Source organism: Haliotis rufescens, unplaced genomic scaffold, assembly GCF_023055435.1.
Source record: "Haliotis rufescens isolate VD_foot unplaced genomic scaffold, xgHalRufe1.0.p SCAF_2, whole genome shotgun sequence".
In the NCBI taxonomy this organism is placed as follows: Eukaryota; Metazoa; Mollusca; class Gastropoda; order Lepetellida; family Haliotidae; genus Haliotis; species Haliotis rufescens.
In genome coordinates, this window is record NW_025963890.1 from 65,543,785 (window position 1) to 65,565,637 (window position 21,853).

General features: G+C 42.7%; 1 protein-coding gene across 3 annotated transcripts in view; it reads right to left on the reverse strand.

Moving 5' to 3' along the window:
• The window catches only part of LOC124134636 (intraflagellar transport protein 172 homolog), a 52,873-nt gene that overhangs the window by 13,268 nt on the left and 17,752 nt on the right, over positions 1-21,853 (reverse strand). Inside the window, exons 21-39 of one of the 3 annotated variants that reach the window (XM_048400391.1) lie at positions 21,630-21,722; positions 20,072-20,149; positions 19,443-19,523; positions 19,070-19,165; positions 18,564-18,635; positions 17,338-17,416; positions 16,479-16,599; positions 14,905-15,049; positions 13,990-14,079; positions 13,438-13,535; positions 11,906-12,041; positions 11,301-11,417; positions 10,098-10,240; positions 9,514-9,672; positions 8,815-8,995; positions 7,707-7,816; positions 6,822-6,839; positions 4,446-4,457; positions 550-685 (exon numbers count right to left, since the gene is read on the reverse strand). In XM_048400391.1, coding sequence (XP_048256348.1) covers positions 550-685; positions 4,446-4,457; positions 6,822-6,839; positions 7,707-7,816; positions 8,815-8,995; positions 9,514-9,672; positions 10,098-10,240; positions 11,301-11,417; positions 11,906-12,041; positions 13,438-13,535; positions 13,990-14,079; positions 14,905-15,049; positions 16,479-16,599; positions 17,338-17,416; positions 18,564-18,635; positions 19,070-19,165; positions 19,443-19,523; positions 20,072-20,149; positions 21,630-21,722 — 1,965 coding nt within the window. The remainder of the gene's footprint in view (positions 1-549; positions 686-4,445; positions 4,458-6,821; positions 6,840-7,706; positions 7,817-8,814; positions 8,996-9,513; positions 9,673-10,097; positions 10,241-11,300; positions 11,418-11,905; positions 12,042-13,437; positions 13,536-13,989; positions 14,080-14,904; positions 15,050-16,478; positions 16,600-17,337; positions 17,417-18,563; positions 18,636-19,069; positions 19,166-19,442; positions 19,524-20,071; positions 20,150-21,629; positions 21,723-21,853) is intronic. The other 2 variants (XM_048400392.1, XM_048400393.1) reach the window with 2 other exon arrangements.

The window sequence follows — 21,853 nt, forward strand, 5'->3', positions numbered from 1 at the left end:
GTAACTCCCAAACTTTAACATAGGTAGTGCTTAGGTGATCATAACTCCCATACTTTAACATAGTTTTATGACAGTCATAGTGCTAAGGTGATCGTAACTCCCAAACTTTAACATAGGTAGTGCTTAGGTGATCATAACTCCCATACTTTAACATAGGTAGTGCTAAGGTGATCGTAACTCCCATACTTTAACATAGGTAGTGCTTAGGTGATCATATCTTCCATACTTTAACATAGGTAGTGCTAAGGTGATCGTAACTCCCATACTTTAACATAGTTTTATGACAGTCATAGTGCTTAGGTGATCATAACTCCCATACTTTAACATAGGTAGTGCTAAGGTGATCATAACTCCCATACTTTAACATAGGTTTATGACAGTCGTAGCGCTAAGGTGATCGTAACTCCCATACTGTTACATAGGCTTATGAGAGTTGTAGCGCTACGATTGCTTTGAGGAAGGGAGCGCTGGTTATATGATGTAACTCCCTGATCAAGCACAGGGTTGCACTGGAACAAAGCAAGTCCTCAGTGTAACCACCATCCGTACCTTCATCCAGCACTTCTCCAGTATGCGGACATCATCTGTCATTTTGTTGGTGACCTTGACATAGCATTCGACAGCACGGGCATACTCTCCAGATGATTCCCACTCCCGAGCCTGGTTAATCATCGACTCTGCACCTCTGTAGTCAAAACAAGGGATTAATACCGTTCTCTTTTGAAAGAAATCATAGTGGCTTTGTAACCTTGCTTGGTTGTTGCAAAGAGCTCAATAACCACCTACTTAATCAGTATTTGTGTATGAGACAAGTTGTCAGTGGACAAAGGATGATGAAGTTGTTTGGCTACTTTTAGCAACAGTCAAGCATATCATGGCAGGGGACATGAGAATTGCATGGGAATCACACATTGTATGTGTAGGGATCTGACCCTGGACCTTCGGCTTGATAGGCAAATGCTTTAACCAGGAGACTATGACATATGTCCATTGACAATCTGTCCCTATATTCATGATATTAAGCTTCTTGAGATAAAAAATATTCATGTTTTTCTTCATATACAAACTATTTTGGTTTCCAAATTTATTACATACTTCCCCATATCTTCTGAGATGGTAATGATAGTGTCAATGACAATATTGACCATATATACATGATCCATTTGTAGCTGTACAAAAACATGGCCATGCTTCAGATGCAGTGGAACAGAGAGACATACACAATGTATGTACAGACACGAAGCTATACATATTCATAAATAACAACTATGCAGCCTTCACCAATAATTTCATTTACTGAAGAAATAGTCTGTCAACAAATCAACTGACAATGTTTCACTGTTACTCAAAATAACTTAGTCACCATGTTTACTAATAAAAAATATGACAAACACAAAAAAAGTAAACTACAGTTATAACGAACTCGAAGGGACAACTAATTTTAGTTTGTAATACCGGTAACCGTAGTTCGTTATAAGCATACATACAGCATTTATACAACAAATGGCCGGGGCTAAAAAATAAGTTTGTTATATCGGTCAGTTCATTATAAGCGTGGTTGTTATAAAAGTTGTTTACTGTATAACGCAAACAATGAAATTTAACATTTCCATGTTCATGTAAATCTATTCCAGATGATTTTATAAAAGACGTCCCCAAGTCTATAACCATGATGAACTTTGTATTCCAGATTCTGCCTTGCAATAACCATGGTCATATGAAACATATCTGATAAAAATATAATGATACGACTTTTACACATCATCTCTTGACCAAAATGTACCTGTCACATAGATTGGCAAGTTTTGGACTTATTGGCAAAGACTGCACATAAACAAAAATAATCACAAGGAAGTAAAAAACTAATATCATAACACATAAATGTGAAACACATCTACAGATAACACACATCTAGAAAGCAAGTTAAGACTATTATGGGTACCTACACCTGGAGGAAGCTGTAGGACAAGCATCATGATGTAGCGTTGTGCACACATTGTTATAGATACACCAGGGACACACCCCTCTACTGGTACACTGCTCTGTAGTAGATACACCAGGGACACAACCCTCTACTGGTACACTGCTCAGTAGTAGATACACCAGGGACACACCCCTCTACTGGTACACTGCTCAGTAGTAGATACACCAGGGACACACCCCTCTACTGGTACACTGTTCAGTAGTAGATACACCAGGGACACACCCCTCTACTGGTACACTGCTAAGTAGTAGATACACCAGGGACACACCCCTCTACTGGTACACTGCTCAGTAGTAGATACACCAGGGACACACCCCTCTACTGGTACACTGCTCAGTAGTAGATACACCAGGGACACATCCCTCTACTGGTACACTGCTCAGTAGTAGATACACCAGGGACACACCCCTCTACTGGTACACTGTTCAGTAGTAGATACACCAGGGACACACCCCTCTACTGGTACACTGCTCAGTAGGGTAGTACTAGTAGATACACCAGGGACACACCCCTCTACTGGTACACTGCTCAGTAGTAGATACACCAGGGACACAACCCTCTACTGGTACACTGCTCAGTAGTAGATACACCAGGGACACACCCCTCTACTGGTACACTGCTCAGTAGTAGATACACCAGGGACACACCCCTCTACTGGTACACTGCTCAGTAGTAGATACACCAGGGACACACCCCTCTACTGGTACACTGCTCAGTAGTAGATACACCAGGGACACACCCCTCTACTGGTACACTGCTCAGTAGGGTAGTACTAGTAGATACACCAGGGACACACCCCTCTACTGGTACACTGCTCAGTAGGGTAGTACTAGTAGATACACCAGGGACACACCCCTCTACTGGTACACTGCTCAGTTGTAGATACACCAGGGACACAACCCTCTACTGGTACACTGCTCAGTAGTAGATACACCAGGGACACACCCCTCTACTGGTAAACTGTTCAGTAGTAGATACACCAGGGACACACCCCTCTACTGGTACACTGCTCAGTAGTAGATACACCAGGGACACACCCCTCTACTGGTACACTGCTCAGTAGGGTAGTACTAGTAGATACACCAGGGACACACCCCTCTACTGGTACACTGCTCAGTAGTAGATACACCAGGGACACAACCCTCTACTGGTACACTGCTCAGTAGTAGATACACCAGGGACACACCCCTCTACTGGTACACTGCTCAGTAGTAGATACACCAGGGACACACCCCTCTACTGGTACACTGCTCAGTAGTAGATACACCAGGGACACACCCCTCTACTGGTACACTGCTCAGTAGGGTAGTACTAGTAGATACACCAGGGACACACCCCTCTACTGGTACACTGCTCAGTAGGGTAGTACTAGTAGATACACCAGGGACACACCCCTCTACTGGTACACTGCTCAGTAGTAGATACACCAGGGACACAACCCTCTACTGGTACACTGCTCAGTAGGGTAGTACTAGTAGATACACCAGGGACACACCCCTCTACTGGTACACTGCTCAGTAGGGTAGTACTAGTAGATACACCAGGGACACACCCCTCTACTGGTACACTGCTCAGTTGTAGATACACCAGGGACACAACCCTCTACTGGTACACTGCTCAGTAGTAGATACACCAGGGACACACCCCTCTACTGGTAAACTGTTCAGTAGTAGATACACCAGGGACACACCCCTCTACTGGTACACTGCTCAGTAGTAGATACACCAGGGACACACCCCTCTACTGGTACACTGCTCAGTAGTAGATACACCAGGGACACACCCCTCTACTGGTACACTGCTCAGTAGTAGATACACCAGGGACACACCCCTCTACTGGTACACTGCTCTGTAGTAGATACACCAGGGACACACCCCTCTACTGGTACACTGCTCAGTAGTAGATACACCAGGGACACACCCCTCTACTGGTACACTGCTCGGTAGGGTATGACACACCTCTACTGGTTTGTTTGTTTGTTTCATTTCATTTGTTTATTTATTGCTTCACACCGCACTCAGCAATATTCCAGAAACAAGTGATTGATCTTCATGCAATGTCCTACTCCCCATGGGGGCTCACAGAGGATATGCTACAAAAGCTAATGTGTTTCCCCTCTGGACAAATGAGCACCTTAAATCATGCTTTTGTATAAATACTTCCTGAGAAAAAACAGTGGGAAAACAATATGTTGAAAAACTAAATCTGAGTTCCAATAAGTAGGAGATGAGTGTCAGAGAGGAGATGAGTGTACGCAGTCAGTATTATGGTAGAGCCTCACACCGAAACAAGGCACTGTTAACAGAGGTATCACATATAGAGACATTGAATAAATGTCAAAGTGATTAGGTCACACCAAAGACTGTTTTTCTCATAATTTCAATCATATATGTATGTATGTATGTGTGTACACATTCAAACCAATAATACTGCATAAGGGGGATAGCTCATTCTTACATACCCCTCCTCAAAGCTGGAAACAGGAAATATTGCACTTTAAAATAAGTAACCAGGATTATGTGATCATGAGATTCTAACACTACACATGCTACAAACAGCTGTTTTGTGAATAAACAAATATCAAATGTTAGAATGTTTGCACTGTTATAGTGTTTAAAAATAAAACATAATATTTCTTTTGAATGATTATTTTCAGATTAATTTCTTGTAAATTTCATGTGAAAAAATTGACACAGAAACTAAGTCAAGATATTCACATTTCATAATTAAATTGATAATGTAGTGAAAATAAAACTCAAATCGTCAAAAAGAATGTTTTTATCAACCGTGTTGGTAACATAAGATTAATCCTGGAAACAAGGTTATGTTACCTTGGTAACCAGCACATTCTTAAGTATTATTTCTATGACAACAATTTTAAGGTGCTAACTACAGGATCATTGTCAGATTCTAGAGGAGTTAGAATGACCACTATAGAATGACAGTGTCAGACAATATTGGAATATCTACAATTGTTCTCGTAATGTCGTGACCTAATCATCATGTGAATTCCACAAGTCTCAGTGCTACTACTGTCCTGAACACTGTAACATACATGCACGTTACCATAGGAACAAGACCCAGGCTATGCCAGACAAGAACTTCAAAGTCAGCATGAAAAGTAGAATTCTAGTCTTTCTACAGTGAACATTCAAAACACATATGGCAGACATCAAACTGGCACATTTACACTTGGCAAACAAAAGTTCTATTGTGAAAACTATGTGAGCAAAGTTCGACAGGCAGTGCCAGCCTCTATAACTGCTTATTTATACCCATTACGATGTCACCCCATTACGATGTCACCCCATTACCCCATTACGATGTCACCCCATTACGGCGTCACCCCATTTAAGATGTCACCCCATTACGATGTCACCCCATTACGATGTCACCCCATTAAGATATCACCCCATTACGATGTCACTCCATTACGATGTAACCCCATTACGATGTCACCCCATTACGGCGTCACCCCATTACGATGTCACCCCATTACGATGTCACCCCATTACGATGTCTCCCCATTACAATGTCACCCCATTACGATGTCACCCCATTACGATGTCACCCCATTACGATGTCACCCCATTACGATGTCACTCCATTTCGATGTCACCCCATTACGATGTCACCCCATTATGGCGTCACCCCATTACGATGTCACCCCATTACGATGTCACCCCATTACGATGTCACTCCATTTCGATGTCACCCCATTACGATGTCACCCCATTATGGCGTCACCCCATTACGATGTCACCCCATTACGATGTCTCCCCATTACGATGTCACCCCATTACGGCGTCACCCCATTACGGCGTCACCCAATTACGATGTCTCCCCATTACGATGTCACCCCATGACGATGTCTCCCCATGACGATGTCACCCCATGACGATGTCACCCCATTACGATGTCACCCCATTACGATGTAACCCCATTACGATGTCTCCCCATTAAGATGTCACCCCATTACGATGTCACCCCATTACGATGTCACCCCATTACGATGTAACCCCATTACGATGTCACCCCATTACGATGTAACCCCATTACGATGTCACCCCATTACGATGTCACCCTACGATGTCACCCCATTACGATGTTTCCCCATTACGATGTCACCCTACGATGTCACCACAGCCATAAGAGTTTGCTTTGTTTGTATGATGTTTCACATCGCAATATTTCAGCTATATGACGGCGGTTTGTAGATAATCCAGTCTGGATCAGACAAGCCAGTTGACATCATGAGCATTGATCTACACAATTGGGATACAATGACATGCATCAACCAAGTCAGCGGGCCTGACCCCCTGAACCAATTTCATTTAATTGGTAGTCACACACTGAGTTTCCGGCCGATTTGAACAATCACAGTGTGTCAGTTTGATGGGGAAGGAAAGCATGAAGTGACAGAGGTTTCCGATGTTTCTCGCCTCCAACTGACAAACCAAGAAACCTACTCAACTAGGATTTGAACCTGCGATCATAGATTTTGTGCATGCCAAAGGGATGCAACTCTGCACATCTAACTGCAGCACTTAAGACAACTGGGCCACCCATGCCCCCAGCACTTATGCAAATACATGATTGCATAAAGATGAATTCTCAAAATAATGTTCCATTGCCTGAAGGACACTTTCAATATGGAGCAGAATAATTCAAGTAGTGAGGGCATAACATTATTTTTCCAACTTCCCGAAACTGACTAACAGCCTTCACAAGGGAGTGTAAGCTACCCTGCAATGATGAGACAGCCTATTGCTGGCTGACTGCCCGGAAGTCCTGCAAGTAGTGACAGACAGAGGCGGCTAGGACAACACATACTCACCCTTCTCCTCCTTTGCCACTGGACAGGGAACAAGCACAAATACCAAGTTATCTCCCCTGATACACATCAATACACACATCCCTGTTTTCTGGTACTATTGATATGTTAAAGTGATGTCAGAAGTAACTCACTGTACAAAGTTACATATCATAAAAATGATTTAAGTACATTTCCAATTTTGATATGTTTGTTACAAAGTGTGACATGGAAATAGGTGATAAAAATATTTTGTGTATACCTCATAACCACACGTCAAGTAAATAATCCACAGCAATCTAAATTTCAACTCAGAGTAGAGGAGCAAGCTGGTGGTCAACAGAGTGATCACTCTAAATCAGCCAGGTCCCATCTGAGAGTATGTCCGCCACAGCAGCCAGCTAGCCAAACACTCAACTCAGGGAAGCCATTGTCGCGACCTCATGCCCTTATAACTAGCAAGGGACTGAGGATCTATAATGCTCTGGAATCACCAGAAGCTTTTCAAATAAAGTACAGGTTACAGGTGTAATACCGTATTCGACGTAATAAGCGCCCAGGGCGCTCTCAAAATTAGAAATAGGGGGCTCTTATTAGAGTATTATTTTGAGTTGAAAAATCATAAATTTCGTGGTTTATGCTGACAGCCTGAAATGTTTATATACGACAGATATATTTTTCCAGGATTTAATTGCCCATAATTAAGGGTGCATATAACATACGAGTACGTATTATACACAAATAAATAAGTCTTGTGTACGTAAACCATTTGGAAGGGGTGCTAATTGAGATTGTTCACTAGCCAATATATTGGCAAATATCGCCGTGGGCGCTTATTAGAGCAGGGCGCTTATTACATCGAATACGGTAGTCTTAATTCTATGTTTCTGAGTGTTGTAGACTCCATACCTGGGTCCCTTGTTGGTCATCTCTTTGTCATACTCATCCTGGAGCGTCTGCAGCTTGTGGGGGACGTACTCCTTACACACTCGCAGTGCATCCTGCCACATGCCCGAGTCCTGTAGGAGCAGATATAGCAGTGTGAGAAGTTTGATGGTCCGTTATCATATGACTGCTGAAGTCATCTTCACACAAGAAGACACAGAGAATCTCACCTTGTGTCTTTTGATATCAAATGTATCAACACAAGTCGATCATTTCAAAAGTCACTTGGATGAGATTCTATTTATCATCCAAAATCATTCTTCCGACATTTCCATTTTGTAAACAGTTATAACCAGTGTCTTGAGTGTGAAAGGTACTGCGAACAAGCTTCGGTAGCAGACAGATTTGTGATGTCATTTGATTGTGTAGTCATGGTAACTGATGATGTCACAATAGTTTGCAAAGCATTGTAATCTCCTAGGATATAACCAAAGCAATATCTGATGTAATAATGAAAGTGTTGCTGAACACAGTTTAAGGTAAATGCTGGGTTGTAAAATTGATTTCACAAACTAGTTTAACATCAGGCTCCATTGGGAGTTAAGCATCCAGGTTTCACATGAATCCTATGAATGTACTGGTATCAAGGAGTGGATGTTATGACCTGGCTTGTAACACGGAGTCAAAATAATGCTGGGTACACTGTCCAGGGGCTCACCAAAATATACCCCTGCAAGGAGTGAGTGAGTTTGGTTTTATGCCGCTTTTAGCAATGTTCCAACAATATCACGGCGGGGGACACCAGAACTGGTCTTCAAACATTGTACCAATGTGGGGGAATCAAACCCTGGCCTTCGGCGTGACAAGCAAATGCTTTGACCAGTAGGCTACACTACCACCACCCCCTGCAAGGGCTCGAACCTGCTCACCTACCACAAGGGGCAAATACACCAGCAAGATGTACCTGGAACTACCTCGATCTCCCTTCTTTCATGCTGAGATGCCAACACTTGATACAGCTGGAGTAATATATACAATAACTCAAGCACAATAATCACAAACTTGGTGAAAACACTAAAAGTATACACTTCTAAATGTAGTCGTGCTTCAGGACGAGTAATAAGCGTCTAACCCGGTAGTATTTGACAGCCAGCTCCGGCCTCTGGGCTCGCAGCAGGAAGGACTCAGCCTTGGCGTATTCCTTCTCCTCAAATGCAAACCTGGCCTGGCCGACCAACACATCAGCCACGGAGTCAGCATCATGGGATTCTGCAACACGCTGCGCCGAATCCCAGTCCTGGTTGTGGACGTACCTGCAACACACAACAGTGAGTGAGTCAGCTGGGTTGAACTGGTAACAGTAACGTAACAACGTCACGAACCCATGAGATGCCAGAGTCGAGACGCAGACATTTACCACTTGTTTTTGTGAGAAAATGTTTCCATACAGAGCATGATTAAATCAAGGTCTGACTGATAATTCATTCCTAATTTATTTTGTTTGTCCGAGTTATGCCCCCTTGATAACACAGCTTTAGCCTGGGATCCTAACCCACAATCACAAGATCCAGGCATACAAAATGGACACAACTCTTCACAGAAAAATGTGTAGTCTTTAATGACTGAAACACGTTCCCCAAATTTCAAGGACTTGGTCAGGATGATATGCCAGACTGCAAGTGTTTTGACTGTTTTAGGCTTAAGAAAAAATTCCTTGTTTTTTATATGGAAATAATAACTTAATGAGTGGCGGCCTTATTGATGATGTGGCGATGCCTGAGAACAAAGACTTATCATTTTTTAGCCTTAGCAGTTTATAATGCCAACGTACATCAGAACCGCTTCCTTGGGTCTGGATGCCTTTATGAATTCGGCCTCTGCCTCTGGGAACTTGCCCTCGTCTTCCAGGAACATGGCATACTTGAGGTGAACGTCAGGCAGTTTGTTCTTCATGGCAACACGGCCCAAGTCAAATGCAAACTCAAAAGCACTGAAACAGATCAACAGTGATTTCCTTATGGCATCACTTTCAAATAAAATGCTAAACTTCTTCTCTTTCTGCTATAATTCAAAGTCACCAAACTTGTTTGTTTGCTGTTTAACGCAGCATTCAGCAATATTCCAGCTATATGACGGCAGTCTATTCATAATCAAGTCTGAACCAGAAAATCCTGTTATTGACATCATGAGCAATTGATCTACGCAATTGGGATACGATGACATGCACCAACCAAGCGAACCTGACCACCCGATCCAGTTAGTCACTTCTTATGACAAGCATAGTCCATATGTGTATGTAACTGTTTGTAAATAGCAAATTACATCTTCTAACAACAACAAAATTAGAAGATATTAATATGATCATATAATTTTTTTAAACTTTCTCCAAAACCAATCAAATTTCATCTCACATACCAGTTTTCCGTAGCATAGTCAATGGCTGCCTCCAAGAGACCAAACTTGTTGAGTAGTTTGACTGCCGAGTCCCCTCCCAGACTCTTGGCCCAGAGATAAGCCACCTGTTTAGCTGCTGTAGCACCGCCCTGGGCCTTGGCAACCTGTGACACAGACCACACATTGTACATCAACCTCAGTCACAGATCACAGATTGTACATCAACCTCAGTCACAGACCACACATTGAACATCAACCTGTGACACAGACCACACATTGTACATCAACCTCAGTCACAGATCACACATTGTACATCAACCTCAGTCACAGACCACACATTGTACATCAACCTCAGTCACAGATCACACATTGTACATCAACCCCAGTCACAGATCACACATTGTACATCAACCCCAGTCACAGACCACATATTGTACGTCAACCTCAGTCACAGATCACACACTGTACATCAACCCCAGTCACAGATCACACATTGTACATCAACCCCAGTCACAGATCACACATTGTACATCAACCCCAGTCACAGATCACACATTGTACATCAACCTCAGTCACAGACCACACATTGTACATCAACCTCAGTCACAGATCACACATTGTACATCAACCTCAGTCACAGACCACACATTGTACATCAACCTCAGTCACAGATCACACATTGTACATCAACCTCAGTCACAGATCACACATTGTACATCAACCTCAGTCACAGATCACACATTGTACATCCACCTCAGTCACAGATCACACATTGAACATCACATGACCCACTATGACCCATATCAGCTCTACATACCCGGTAAGCCTTGTCCACATGTCACATGACCCACTATGCTCTATCTCAGCTCTACATACCCGGTAAGCCTTGTCCACATGTCACATGACCCACTATGACCCATCTCAGCTCTACATACCTGGTAAGCCTCCTCCACATGTCACATGACCCACTATGACCCATCTCAGCTCTACATACCCAGTAAGCCTTGTACACATGTCACATGACCTACTTTGCTCTCTCTCAACTCTACATACCCGGTAAGCCTCGTCCACATGTCACATGACCGACTATGACCTACCTCAGCTCTTCATACCTGGTAAGCTTTGTATCACATGACCAACTATGCTCGATCTGAGCTCTACATACTGGTAAGCCTCGTGCCACATGCAACATGACCCACTATGACCTATCTCAGCTCTACATACCCGGTATGCCTCGTCCCAGCTGTCATGTGACCTGTACATGTTGACGGCTGCCTTCCAGTCCCCGGCCTCCTGGAAGTGATGCTCCGCTTGCCTCATATTGCCCTCACCCTCCAGCTCCTGCCAACACAACTCATCATGAGGAAAGGGTGGGTGGGGGAGTGGGCGGGGTCTCACATGGTGTGTACCCTTGTAGGCTCCAGCCATTGTTACCACAGGGTCACCACTTTCATCACAATCATGGGGTATGTTTTTGCCTGTTCTGTCCCAAATCAGCATTAGGACAAAAGCACTGAACACTTTGCGTACATAACAATGTCAAAATATTATTATTGGAAAACTGAATGCTAACCATGGTAACAATACAGTTTTCTTCATTGTAATCAGACATGACAAATCTGTTGTGCACTTGAACATTTCACATGTTAACACAGTTCAGCATTAAGAATTACACCCCATATTAAAATTAAAAGGTGCTGAAATTATGTCTGTAGTGACTAGTCTTTAATTAATATTCGTCATTCAATGACAGTCAGTTTATGTCTGGTACAAACAAGCTGCGGTTTCTACTGGTGCTGTCCTCTACAGTAAGTGTAGAGTTGTCTCACCCTGGCCAGGTGGAGGTGTGTGTCGGGCAGGAGGTCCTTGTGGTACTGCTTCACCAGGCGGATCATGTCCCCGTAGAGACGTTGCTTCTTGTACATGGTGATAGCCAGGTCCGGCTCCTCCACAGCCACATACAGCCTACACAAACACACACATAAAGGATCTTAATCGTTTACACAAGCAACACCTCAGTCCTCTACACACGTCACGCCTCAGTCCTCTACACAAGTCACACCTCTGTCCTCTACACAAGTCACGCTTCAGTCCTCTACACACGTCACACCTCAGTCCTCTACACAAGTCACGCTTCAGTCCTCTACACAAGTCATGCCTCAGTCCTCTACACACGTCACACCTCAGTCCTCTACACAAGTCACACCTCAGTCCTCTACACAAGTCACACCTCAGTCCTCTGCACAAGTCACGCTTCAGTCCTCTACACACGTCACACCTCAGTCCTCTACACAAGTCACGCTTCAGTCCTCTACACAAGTCATGCCTCAGTCTTCTACACAAGTCACGCTTCAGTCCTCTACACAAGTCACACCTCAGTCCTCTACACAAGTCACACCTCAGTCCTCTACACACGTCACACCTCAGTCCTCTACACACGTCACACCTCAGTCCTCTACACAAGTCACACCTCAGTCCTCTGCACAAGTCACGCTTCAGTCCTCTACACACGTCACACCTCAGTCCTCTACACAAGTCACGCCTCAGTCCTCTACACACGTCACGCCTCAGTCCTCTACACACGTCAAGCTTCAGTCCCCTACACACGTCACACCTCAGTCCTCTACACAAGTCATGCTGCAGTCCTCTACACACGTCACACCTCAGTCCTCTACACAAGTCATGCTGCAGTCCTCTACACACGTCAAGCTTCAGTCCCCTACACAAGTCACACCTCAGTCCTCTACACAAGTCACACCTCTGTCCTCTACACAAGTCACGCCTCAGTCCTCTACACAAGCAACACCTCAGTCCTCTACACAAGTCATGCTTCAGTCCTCTACACAAGTCAAGCTTCAGTCCCCTACACAAGTCACGCCTCAGTCCTCTACACACGTCACACCTCTGTCCTCTACACAAGTCACGCCTCAGTCCTCTACACACGTCACACCTCTGTCCTCTACACAAGTCACGCCTCAGTCCTCTACACAAGTCACGCCTCAGTCCTCTACACAAGTCACGCCTCAGTCCTCTACACAAGTCACGCCTCAGTCCTCTACACAAGTCACGCTTCAGTCCTCTACAAAAGTCAAGCCTCAGTCCTCTACACAAGTCACACCTCAGTCCTCTACACAAGTCAAGCCTCAGTCCTCACCATTGTCATCACTTGGTGAAGTAGTTTCACAATAGTCATAAAAAAATATATGATACATTAAATTATATAATAGCACTGTTATTACTGTAAGAAGGAACCACATTAACTTGTCATGATTCTACCACACAATAGCTATTAATATACATGGCACAAGCTTGAGAAGGCACAGATTCAGTGAAAGGTCACAGGCCTGGTTGATGACATTACCTCTCTGCATCCTTGAACTTGCCCTGTTCCTCCAGCTGGCGTGCCTGAGACACGTAGAGGTTGGCCACATCGTCTGTCTTCATGTAGGTGGAGGCCAGCTGGAAACATCACATCATGGTGTCAACTGTACTTAGTCTCTGTCATAATACAGGCTGTAGAACTCACATTATACCTGACAGTAATCAAGGCCCAACAATGATGTTCAACATGTCTCTGTCCTAGTAACTGTCATGACAGTGATGATCAACATTGAACAGGCTTTATCACGACCACATACAATCTTTTAAACAAATCTGAAAATATTTGAAGCTACAATTTTGGAATTAAACTAATGTTTCTCATATCTGTGGAAGACGTAGTTTGGTAGCAAATCCAGGGATGTGCTGGCACCAGTCTGCTAGACCGAGGTTCTTCTGTGTAGGGGAATTTCAGGCTTATAAGGGGGAGTCCTTATATGTATAACTATTCTGGCTAGCATTTCAGCGTAAGTTCCATCCCTGAATTCTGTGTGACACAGATTAGTAGGATCAGTAATCCGTAGGATGTCCGTACCTTGTGAGCCTGTTCCCACATCCCGGCCTGGTTGTACATGTCCACCGCCTCCCGCGTACAGCTCGCCTCCACGTAGAACCGCTCGGCTGTCTGAATCATCACCATTCTCAAGTCAGGGCATACTAATCAAGATATAACATATCTAAACCATTTGCATCCATTGGCCAAATGTTTCAATCACATAGCATATTAAGTTCTAATGCTACACTTTACTGAAAGTGTTTTATCATCTATTTTCGAGATTGAAATGTATCATTGCACAAACTCATCAAATTCAGATTTAAGATTCTTTATTTGTTTGTTTGTTGTTTAATGCCGCATTCAGCAATATCCCAGCTATATGAAGGCAGTCTGTGTAGATAATGGAGTCCAGACCAGACAATCCAGTGACTGACATCAAGAGCATCGATCCACGTAATTGGGATACTATGACATCCATCAACCAAGTCAGCGAACCTGATCACCCAATCCTGTTAGTCGCCTCTTAAGACAAGCATAGTCGTTATATACAGCAAGTAGGGGTTGCTGAAGGCCTATTCTACCCTGGATCTTCAGGGGTCTCAGATTTAAGAAACAAAGTGGAAACTATGCATTCTCCATTAGGCATATTACAGTGTCCATGTGAAGCCTGAATGTGATTGCTTGGAGAAGTCATGTCATGGAAAAATGACAAATTTTCAGCTTCAATACAAGTTAAAATAAATATTTCCAAAAGGTGATGAGGTCTCATAACAGTCTATTTAATAACAGTCTAATAACTCTGTACCACCTAGAACGTGGAGAACTAGTATAAGCTAAACACTGTCAGCCTCTTGTTGTGGACATTCATTAACACACTCTCACACCACCTTTAACTAGTATTGGCCAATCACTGTAAACCTATTGCTGTGGGTATTACTTAACACACTCTAGTACCTCGTATTCTCCAACAGAGGCATAGTGGTCAGCTATCTTCTTGTAATATCGGGAAGCCATCGACGAGTCCTGCATCTCCAGAATCTGTACTGCCTTGGCCCACTGTCGGGATGCAATGGCTGCATCTACAGCCTTCAGAGTGGCTCTACAGGGAAACATGAAACTGAACAACTGGCTTGTTTGAAGGGATAATAGTGCCTTTCACAGTCACCACACTTATCAAAAGTGAATCATTTTTTTGTAATTTACTTCCATTTTATTAGCCGATCCACTGTGTGAGTCAACTGTGTCAACTTCCCATTTAACATTCTGTATATGGAAGAGGGGAGATAACTATGCAGAAAATGTGTCCTTTGTTTCATAATGGCCTCTAGAATCTCATTTTCTGAACTGATTCTGTTATCTGTGCATCAAAAACTGTAAAAAACATCTTGAGTAGGATTTCAGAGCTTTGGTGTGAAGATCAATGGTTTAACAGGGCTACATAAGCACCCTTCACATATATATAGTGAAGAAGTGAGTGAGTGAGTGAATATGGTTTTACGCCGCTTTTAGCAATATTCCAGCAATATCACGGCGGGGGACACCAGAAATGGGCTTCACACATTGTACCCATGTCGGGAATCGAACCCGGGTCTTCGGCGTGACGAGCGAACGCTTTAACCACCAGGCTACCCGACCGCCCTATATAGTGAAGAAAACAACCGTAAAGAGAAAATAGGTCATGATGAACAGAGAAAAGCTACAAGGTGTATTACTGTCCCTTTGTACAACCAGTCCAAATAGCAATCTAAGTTACAAAAGAAAAGCGTGAAAACACCACATATCCAGACAAAAGATATCCCCCAAAACTGTTTTCAAAAATGTTATACTTATACAAAACTTATCACCAAATAAGTGCAATATATGGAAATAGCATCACATCTTTTTGTTTAAGGCACGGGAGGAAAGTCCAGTCAGGTTCAGATATCCAGACACCAGGTATTCAGTTATACAGACCCTTCTTAAAATACCCAAGATGTGCAGATAAACAGGGTTTGGGAGGAATGTACCTTGCAGGACCCCATTTCACAAAGTGATCATAGTGCTAAGGTGATCGTAACTCCCATACTTTAACATAGACTGACAACAGCCTTAGCGCTAAGGTGATCGTAACTCCTATACTTTGACATACTTACACATTCGTAGCGCTAAGGTGATCATAACTCCCATACTTTGACATAGACTTACGTCAGTCGTAGTGCTAAGGTGATCATAACTCCCATACTTTACATAGACTTACGACAGTCGTAGCGCTACGATCGCTTTGAGGAACAGGGCCCTAGTTTCTATATATCTGTACTGTAGGGAATTACATGTTATTTTGTAATTGATCAAATATTGATGTTATCAGAGGAATGCATCAGAGTTGTGTAGGATGTCAACGGGTTTGAACCCACTTCTCATCATGATGTTTGCTACCAAGGGTTGTAGAGATCCACTCAGTACATATCTCCACATGGTTGCACTGTACATTACACATTACACTGAATACCACAACCAACAAATATCTGACTTAATACACCTCCCCTTACCCTGCCTCGATGAAGTGGTTGATGGCCGGGTCCAGCTGCTTCTGTGTCACCAGGTAGTCTCCCCAGTCTTCCTCCAGCTTGACAACATCTGCCGGGAACGCATACCGAGCCAGCTCCACAGCTGTACACAAACATAACCATCATAACACAAACATAACCATCATAACACAAACATAACCATCATAACACAAACATTACCATCATAACACAAACATTACCATCAGAAAACAAACATGGCCTCTCAAGCTAGGCTAAGTATACACCTGAAAAAATAACACTCCTCAATAATTTAGCTTGAGACAAAATGCCTTTTGGGGCTATTAGGACATTTTGATCATATCATTTACCTTAATCAATTTTCAAACTCTTTTACACATTTATGAACACAAAATGACAAAGAGTACTAATATGAAATCCTGAGTCATATTGTTTTAGTTCTACTTTTAGACAAATTCTGACACTTGGGCATCATCATCAGTGCTAAATCCTGACTCAATAAAAGTCAATTCCTCAGAAGGCGTTTTACTTTCACAATGAGATGCCATGGTTACCAGTGTTGCAGAACGACTTCATTTATCATAATTAAGCACTTGTAGGCACGTTACTGACAACTGGTTGATCAGAATCTTGAACTATCATTATTAATGGTATACAGCACAAAAATAAAGTATGTCTTGCATTGAAAACATTTCTCACATAACCTCAAAGTTTATCTATTTTCACACTTTCAGATGAAATAGCAGTCTTGGATGACCACTGACTAGCATCACCGCAATATTTGTTAATCTAACATCACAGTTTTCTACCTCTGAGAAGACAGGCTTGTTGACCATAAGAACAACACGAGACAACTGCCTACCTCTCCTATAGGCTTTGCCCTTCCTGAAGCATTCCATGGCTCTGGTGGCGTCCTTCATCTTCTCATACAGGTCACCAGCCTGTCCAATATACAGCAGTGTGTGGAGAATTGTGCAGCAGTTAACAACCGAAATAACTTATTCACTGTAATAGACACCCTTGGTGCTTAGAAAGTTGACAAAAGGATGCACTTAAAAGACACAAGTTAACTCTGTTGTCAGAGATCGAGCAGTTGGGGACAAAGTTAGTTCTGAAGCCGATGAAACATGATCCTTTAGATAACAGATACCAGGCATAACATGCCCTTTCTACACTGCTGTGTATTGTGCAAACAAATCTAAGACATACACAAGAAAATATCGACTGTCAAGTAAACTTTGGGTCTAAGTGAGTGAGTGAGTGAGTATGGTTTTACGCCGCTTTTAGCAATATTCCAGCAATATCACGGCGGGGGACACCAGAAATGGGCTTCACACATTGTACCAATGTCGGGAATCAAAACCTGGTCTTCGAGCGAACGCTTTAACCACTAGGCTACCCGACCGCACCTTTGGTCTAAGTAGGGTCGCTACAAAGATTACATACAGATTGGTCTAGAAGATGGTCAGAGGGCACTTATTGGAGCAGTAGATGCCAAACTTTCAGAGACCTATTGCTCCTGGATAACCCAGGGTATTATATCTCTGTTCTATTATGCTAAAAAAAATTAATAGTCTTGGTTCTCAGGCCCCGCCCGCATCATCATAAATTCTGCGCATGTTTCATTTTCAATTATTTATTTTTTAAATCTTTTGCAAAATTCCAGAAAAATTTGGTTACAAACTAGCTTCAACAACCAAAAAAACACCATTGCCCACCCAAACTAATTTTTAAAAGCCACTGCCTGAGAACCAATTCTTTTATTTTTTTAAGCCTTATGATAAATACTCCAAATGACCATGAAAGTTCATTTCAAGGTGATGTCACCGTCTCAAGGATCTCTTGTCACTGACTTAGCACAGAATTTCTCTTGCTCTTGAATATTGATAGGACATTTTAAGCATCTCATAATTTGAATCTGGCTAAAATGAAGCTATTGTAGCGAATAGGTCAAGGGTATTTAACAATTATAGAAACGACATATTATACAATGGATCAATAAGGGTGACACCTAACATATGTTCCCATTTTGCTACAGTAATTGTAATTCTGCAACTATATCATAAGACTATTTCAAGGGCCACTCACCCTTTCATAGAGGTCTGCCTTGATGAGAGCTGAGGCAATCCTGCTGATAAGGTCGGAGTTTGACATCAGTTCCTGGAGGGAACAAAATGGATAAATTGGTGCTATTTTGAAAAATACAAAGGTAAAAGATATTTCATGTTATGTAGTTCATAAAGGCTATTCTAACCTACAAAATGCATTCTCGAATCATTTAATTGGCATTACTTAGAAGCTGACGGATGACAAAGTAGACACAATATATGGATAACAACTTCTTTATTTAATGTGAAGGCGACATTTCGGTAAAGATTCTTATACCGTTGTCAATCAGCCTTTCTTGACAACTGTATAAGTATCTATACTGAAACGTTGCCTTTACAGTAAATAAAGAAGTTGTTATCCATAAATTGTGTCTTCTTTGAAAAGCATTCTCACTTGTTCAAACAAATAAAAGAGTCCAGTTTTTAAATTTGAATGCCTCTATCTCGTCACGAGCCTCGCATGTTCATCCTAATGTTTCTACTCACATCCCTGCTGGTGGCAAGGCGAGCGGCCTTAGCTGGAAGGCCGGCCTTCATGTACAGGTTGATTGCCGCCATGTAGTCTCCCTCGCGCTCCTTCACCTGCAAGCAATGGACAGCTTGTTAACAGAGTTACATCCATACCTTCGCTGTCACCTTGTGATGTGTTCAATTAGAAAACAGATTATGCCAGATGCCTACAACACAGTTACATTTATAACCTCATTGTCTGCATGTGAACTGTGATGTTAATGTGTGATACATCTTAGCAGAATGTGCGTGAGTGAGGGAGGGAATATTGCTTAACGTCACAAGAAGTTTTATTATAGCTAGCGGTGCATCCTTGCAGAACAAGAAGATTGACCATGAAGTGAGTTACCTCCCCTGCTGTCTCCTCCTGGCTGGTCTCCATGAGCCACTGGTAGTAGTTCCGCCTCAATGTCTCCAGCTCGGGGTGACTCTGTCACAGATAATACATGCATACTTTACATATAATACACACACACTTCACACACAATACACACATACATTACACAGAATACACATTACACACAATACACACATACATTACACATAATACACACACTTCACACATAATACACACTCTATACACACTCTTCACACATAATACACACACATCACACACATCACACACATCACACATAATACACACTCTTCACACATAATACACACACATCACACATAATACACACTCTATACACACTCTTCACACATAATACACACACATCACACATAATACACACTCTATACACACTCTTCACACATAATACACACACATCACACATAATACACACTCTATACACACTCTTCACACATAATACACACACACATCACACATTATACACAGTCTCCACCCATAAGTACTGAAGGGTGGGACACTTCCAAACTTGTTATGTTGATTTGTTGATATGTTGATTCCACAATAACTACGCAACAGGTCCTACAGATGGGACATAAGCTTCTGCGAGTGTTGTCAGGATGACCTACCTTTGCCTCCGCCACCTCAATTGCCTCATCCCACATGTGCATCTCCTGGTACATCTCCATCGCCTCGTCGACATGGTTCTGTAACGATGTTTACAGGTGTTCAGACAAGACATGGTGACATAGGTCAGGTCATTACCCTCCAGTGAGGGAGGTGGGTAACACCCCTTTTAACAGTATTACAGTTATATCACGGTGTGTCAGCTTAATGTGGGAGGACATGGTTCTGTAACGATGTTCACAGGTGTTCAGACATGACATGATGACATAGGTCAGGTCATTACCCTCCAGTGAGGGAGGTGGGTAACACCCCTTTTAACAGTATTACAGTTATATCACGGTGTGTCAGCTTAATGTGGGAGGACATGGTTCTGTAATGATGTTTACAGGTGTTCAGACAAGACATGATGACATAGGTCAGGTCATTAACGTGCAGTGAGTGAGGTGGGTTTTAATGCTGCTCTAGCAATATTTCATTTACAAAACAGCAGGTCAGGTTAATGTTGGACACAGGTTGAAGATCTCTTCCACTTGGAAAAACCCACCAGCACAGGTATGAGTGAGTGAGTTGGGTAACACCCCTTTTAACAGTATTTGGTTATATCATGGTGTGTCAGCTTAATGTGGGAGGAAAGCCCGAAGTGATGCAGGTCTTAGATGTTAATCACTTCAATGAAACCCATGAGAACAGGTATGGCGCTGACAAACCTAGAAACATGATTGGGGTGAACCGGGATTCAACCCACAAAGCACTGGTATGATGGTGACCAAAGCTCATAATCAGGGGGAATCTGGGATTCGAACACATAAACAGATACAACACACAGCAACTATCAGTGCCCTAGGCCACAAGGCCAACTGTACTCAGTACAAATGCAGCAATGCTTCAATCATTGTTATTTACTGAGTGAAGCAGTATACAATTAATGTTTGAGGCGAGAAATTATTTCATATTGTAAAATAGACCAGCTAGAACAATTTATTGTCTAACACAACTGTTTCAGCAGCATAAAAGCAGTGAGTTGGTAGACTCGTGTACGCTTTATCCAAGGCTGTTCTTCCTATTTATTACATCTACACATCTTCACCACACTGAGGTTCCACTGTGCATGATGTCCAGGGTGCCATTGTAACTATCTCAGCGCTTAGATGATCATAACTCCCTCACCCTAACAAAGATTTAGGACAAGATAAGGTGTTAAGCTAAACCCAAGAGCAATACACTCTCATAGACTCAAAGAACACTTTGCCAACATCAACCACCAAAGAGACAAACTTGACGCTACACATTTCAACTCTGTGGAACACTCTACTAGAGACCTACAATATCAAATCATTCAACAGCGGAAAATGGAACCTGAGATAGACCACACCATGGCCAAACGCCAATCAACTGAACTAAAATGGATCTTCCATCTCAAAACTATCCATCCACAAGGCATGGACAACAAGATCTAATCCTGGAGGTCCCCCATTCTTTCATAGACTTACGACAGTCATAGAGCTAAGGATGTTTTGTGCAGGTGTCAACAAACAAACAAGAGAAAGGCTGATGTCTGACCTGCTCCAGGTAGATGGACTCTGCCTCCTTGAACCTCTTCTCCATGATGGCCATTCGAGCTCGCACCTTGTAGTGGTTGAGTCCATCGCCACCCTGACACAGGACAAAGATGGAGATGGTAGAGTCAGTTTACTACATTAATTGTACATATTTACAACTTCTTCCTAAAAGGGCATTCATCTTGAATGGATGTTTGCACTGAAGGTGCAGTATAAGCATTCAGG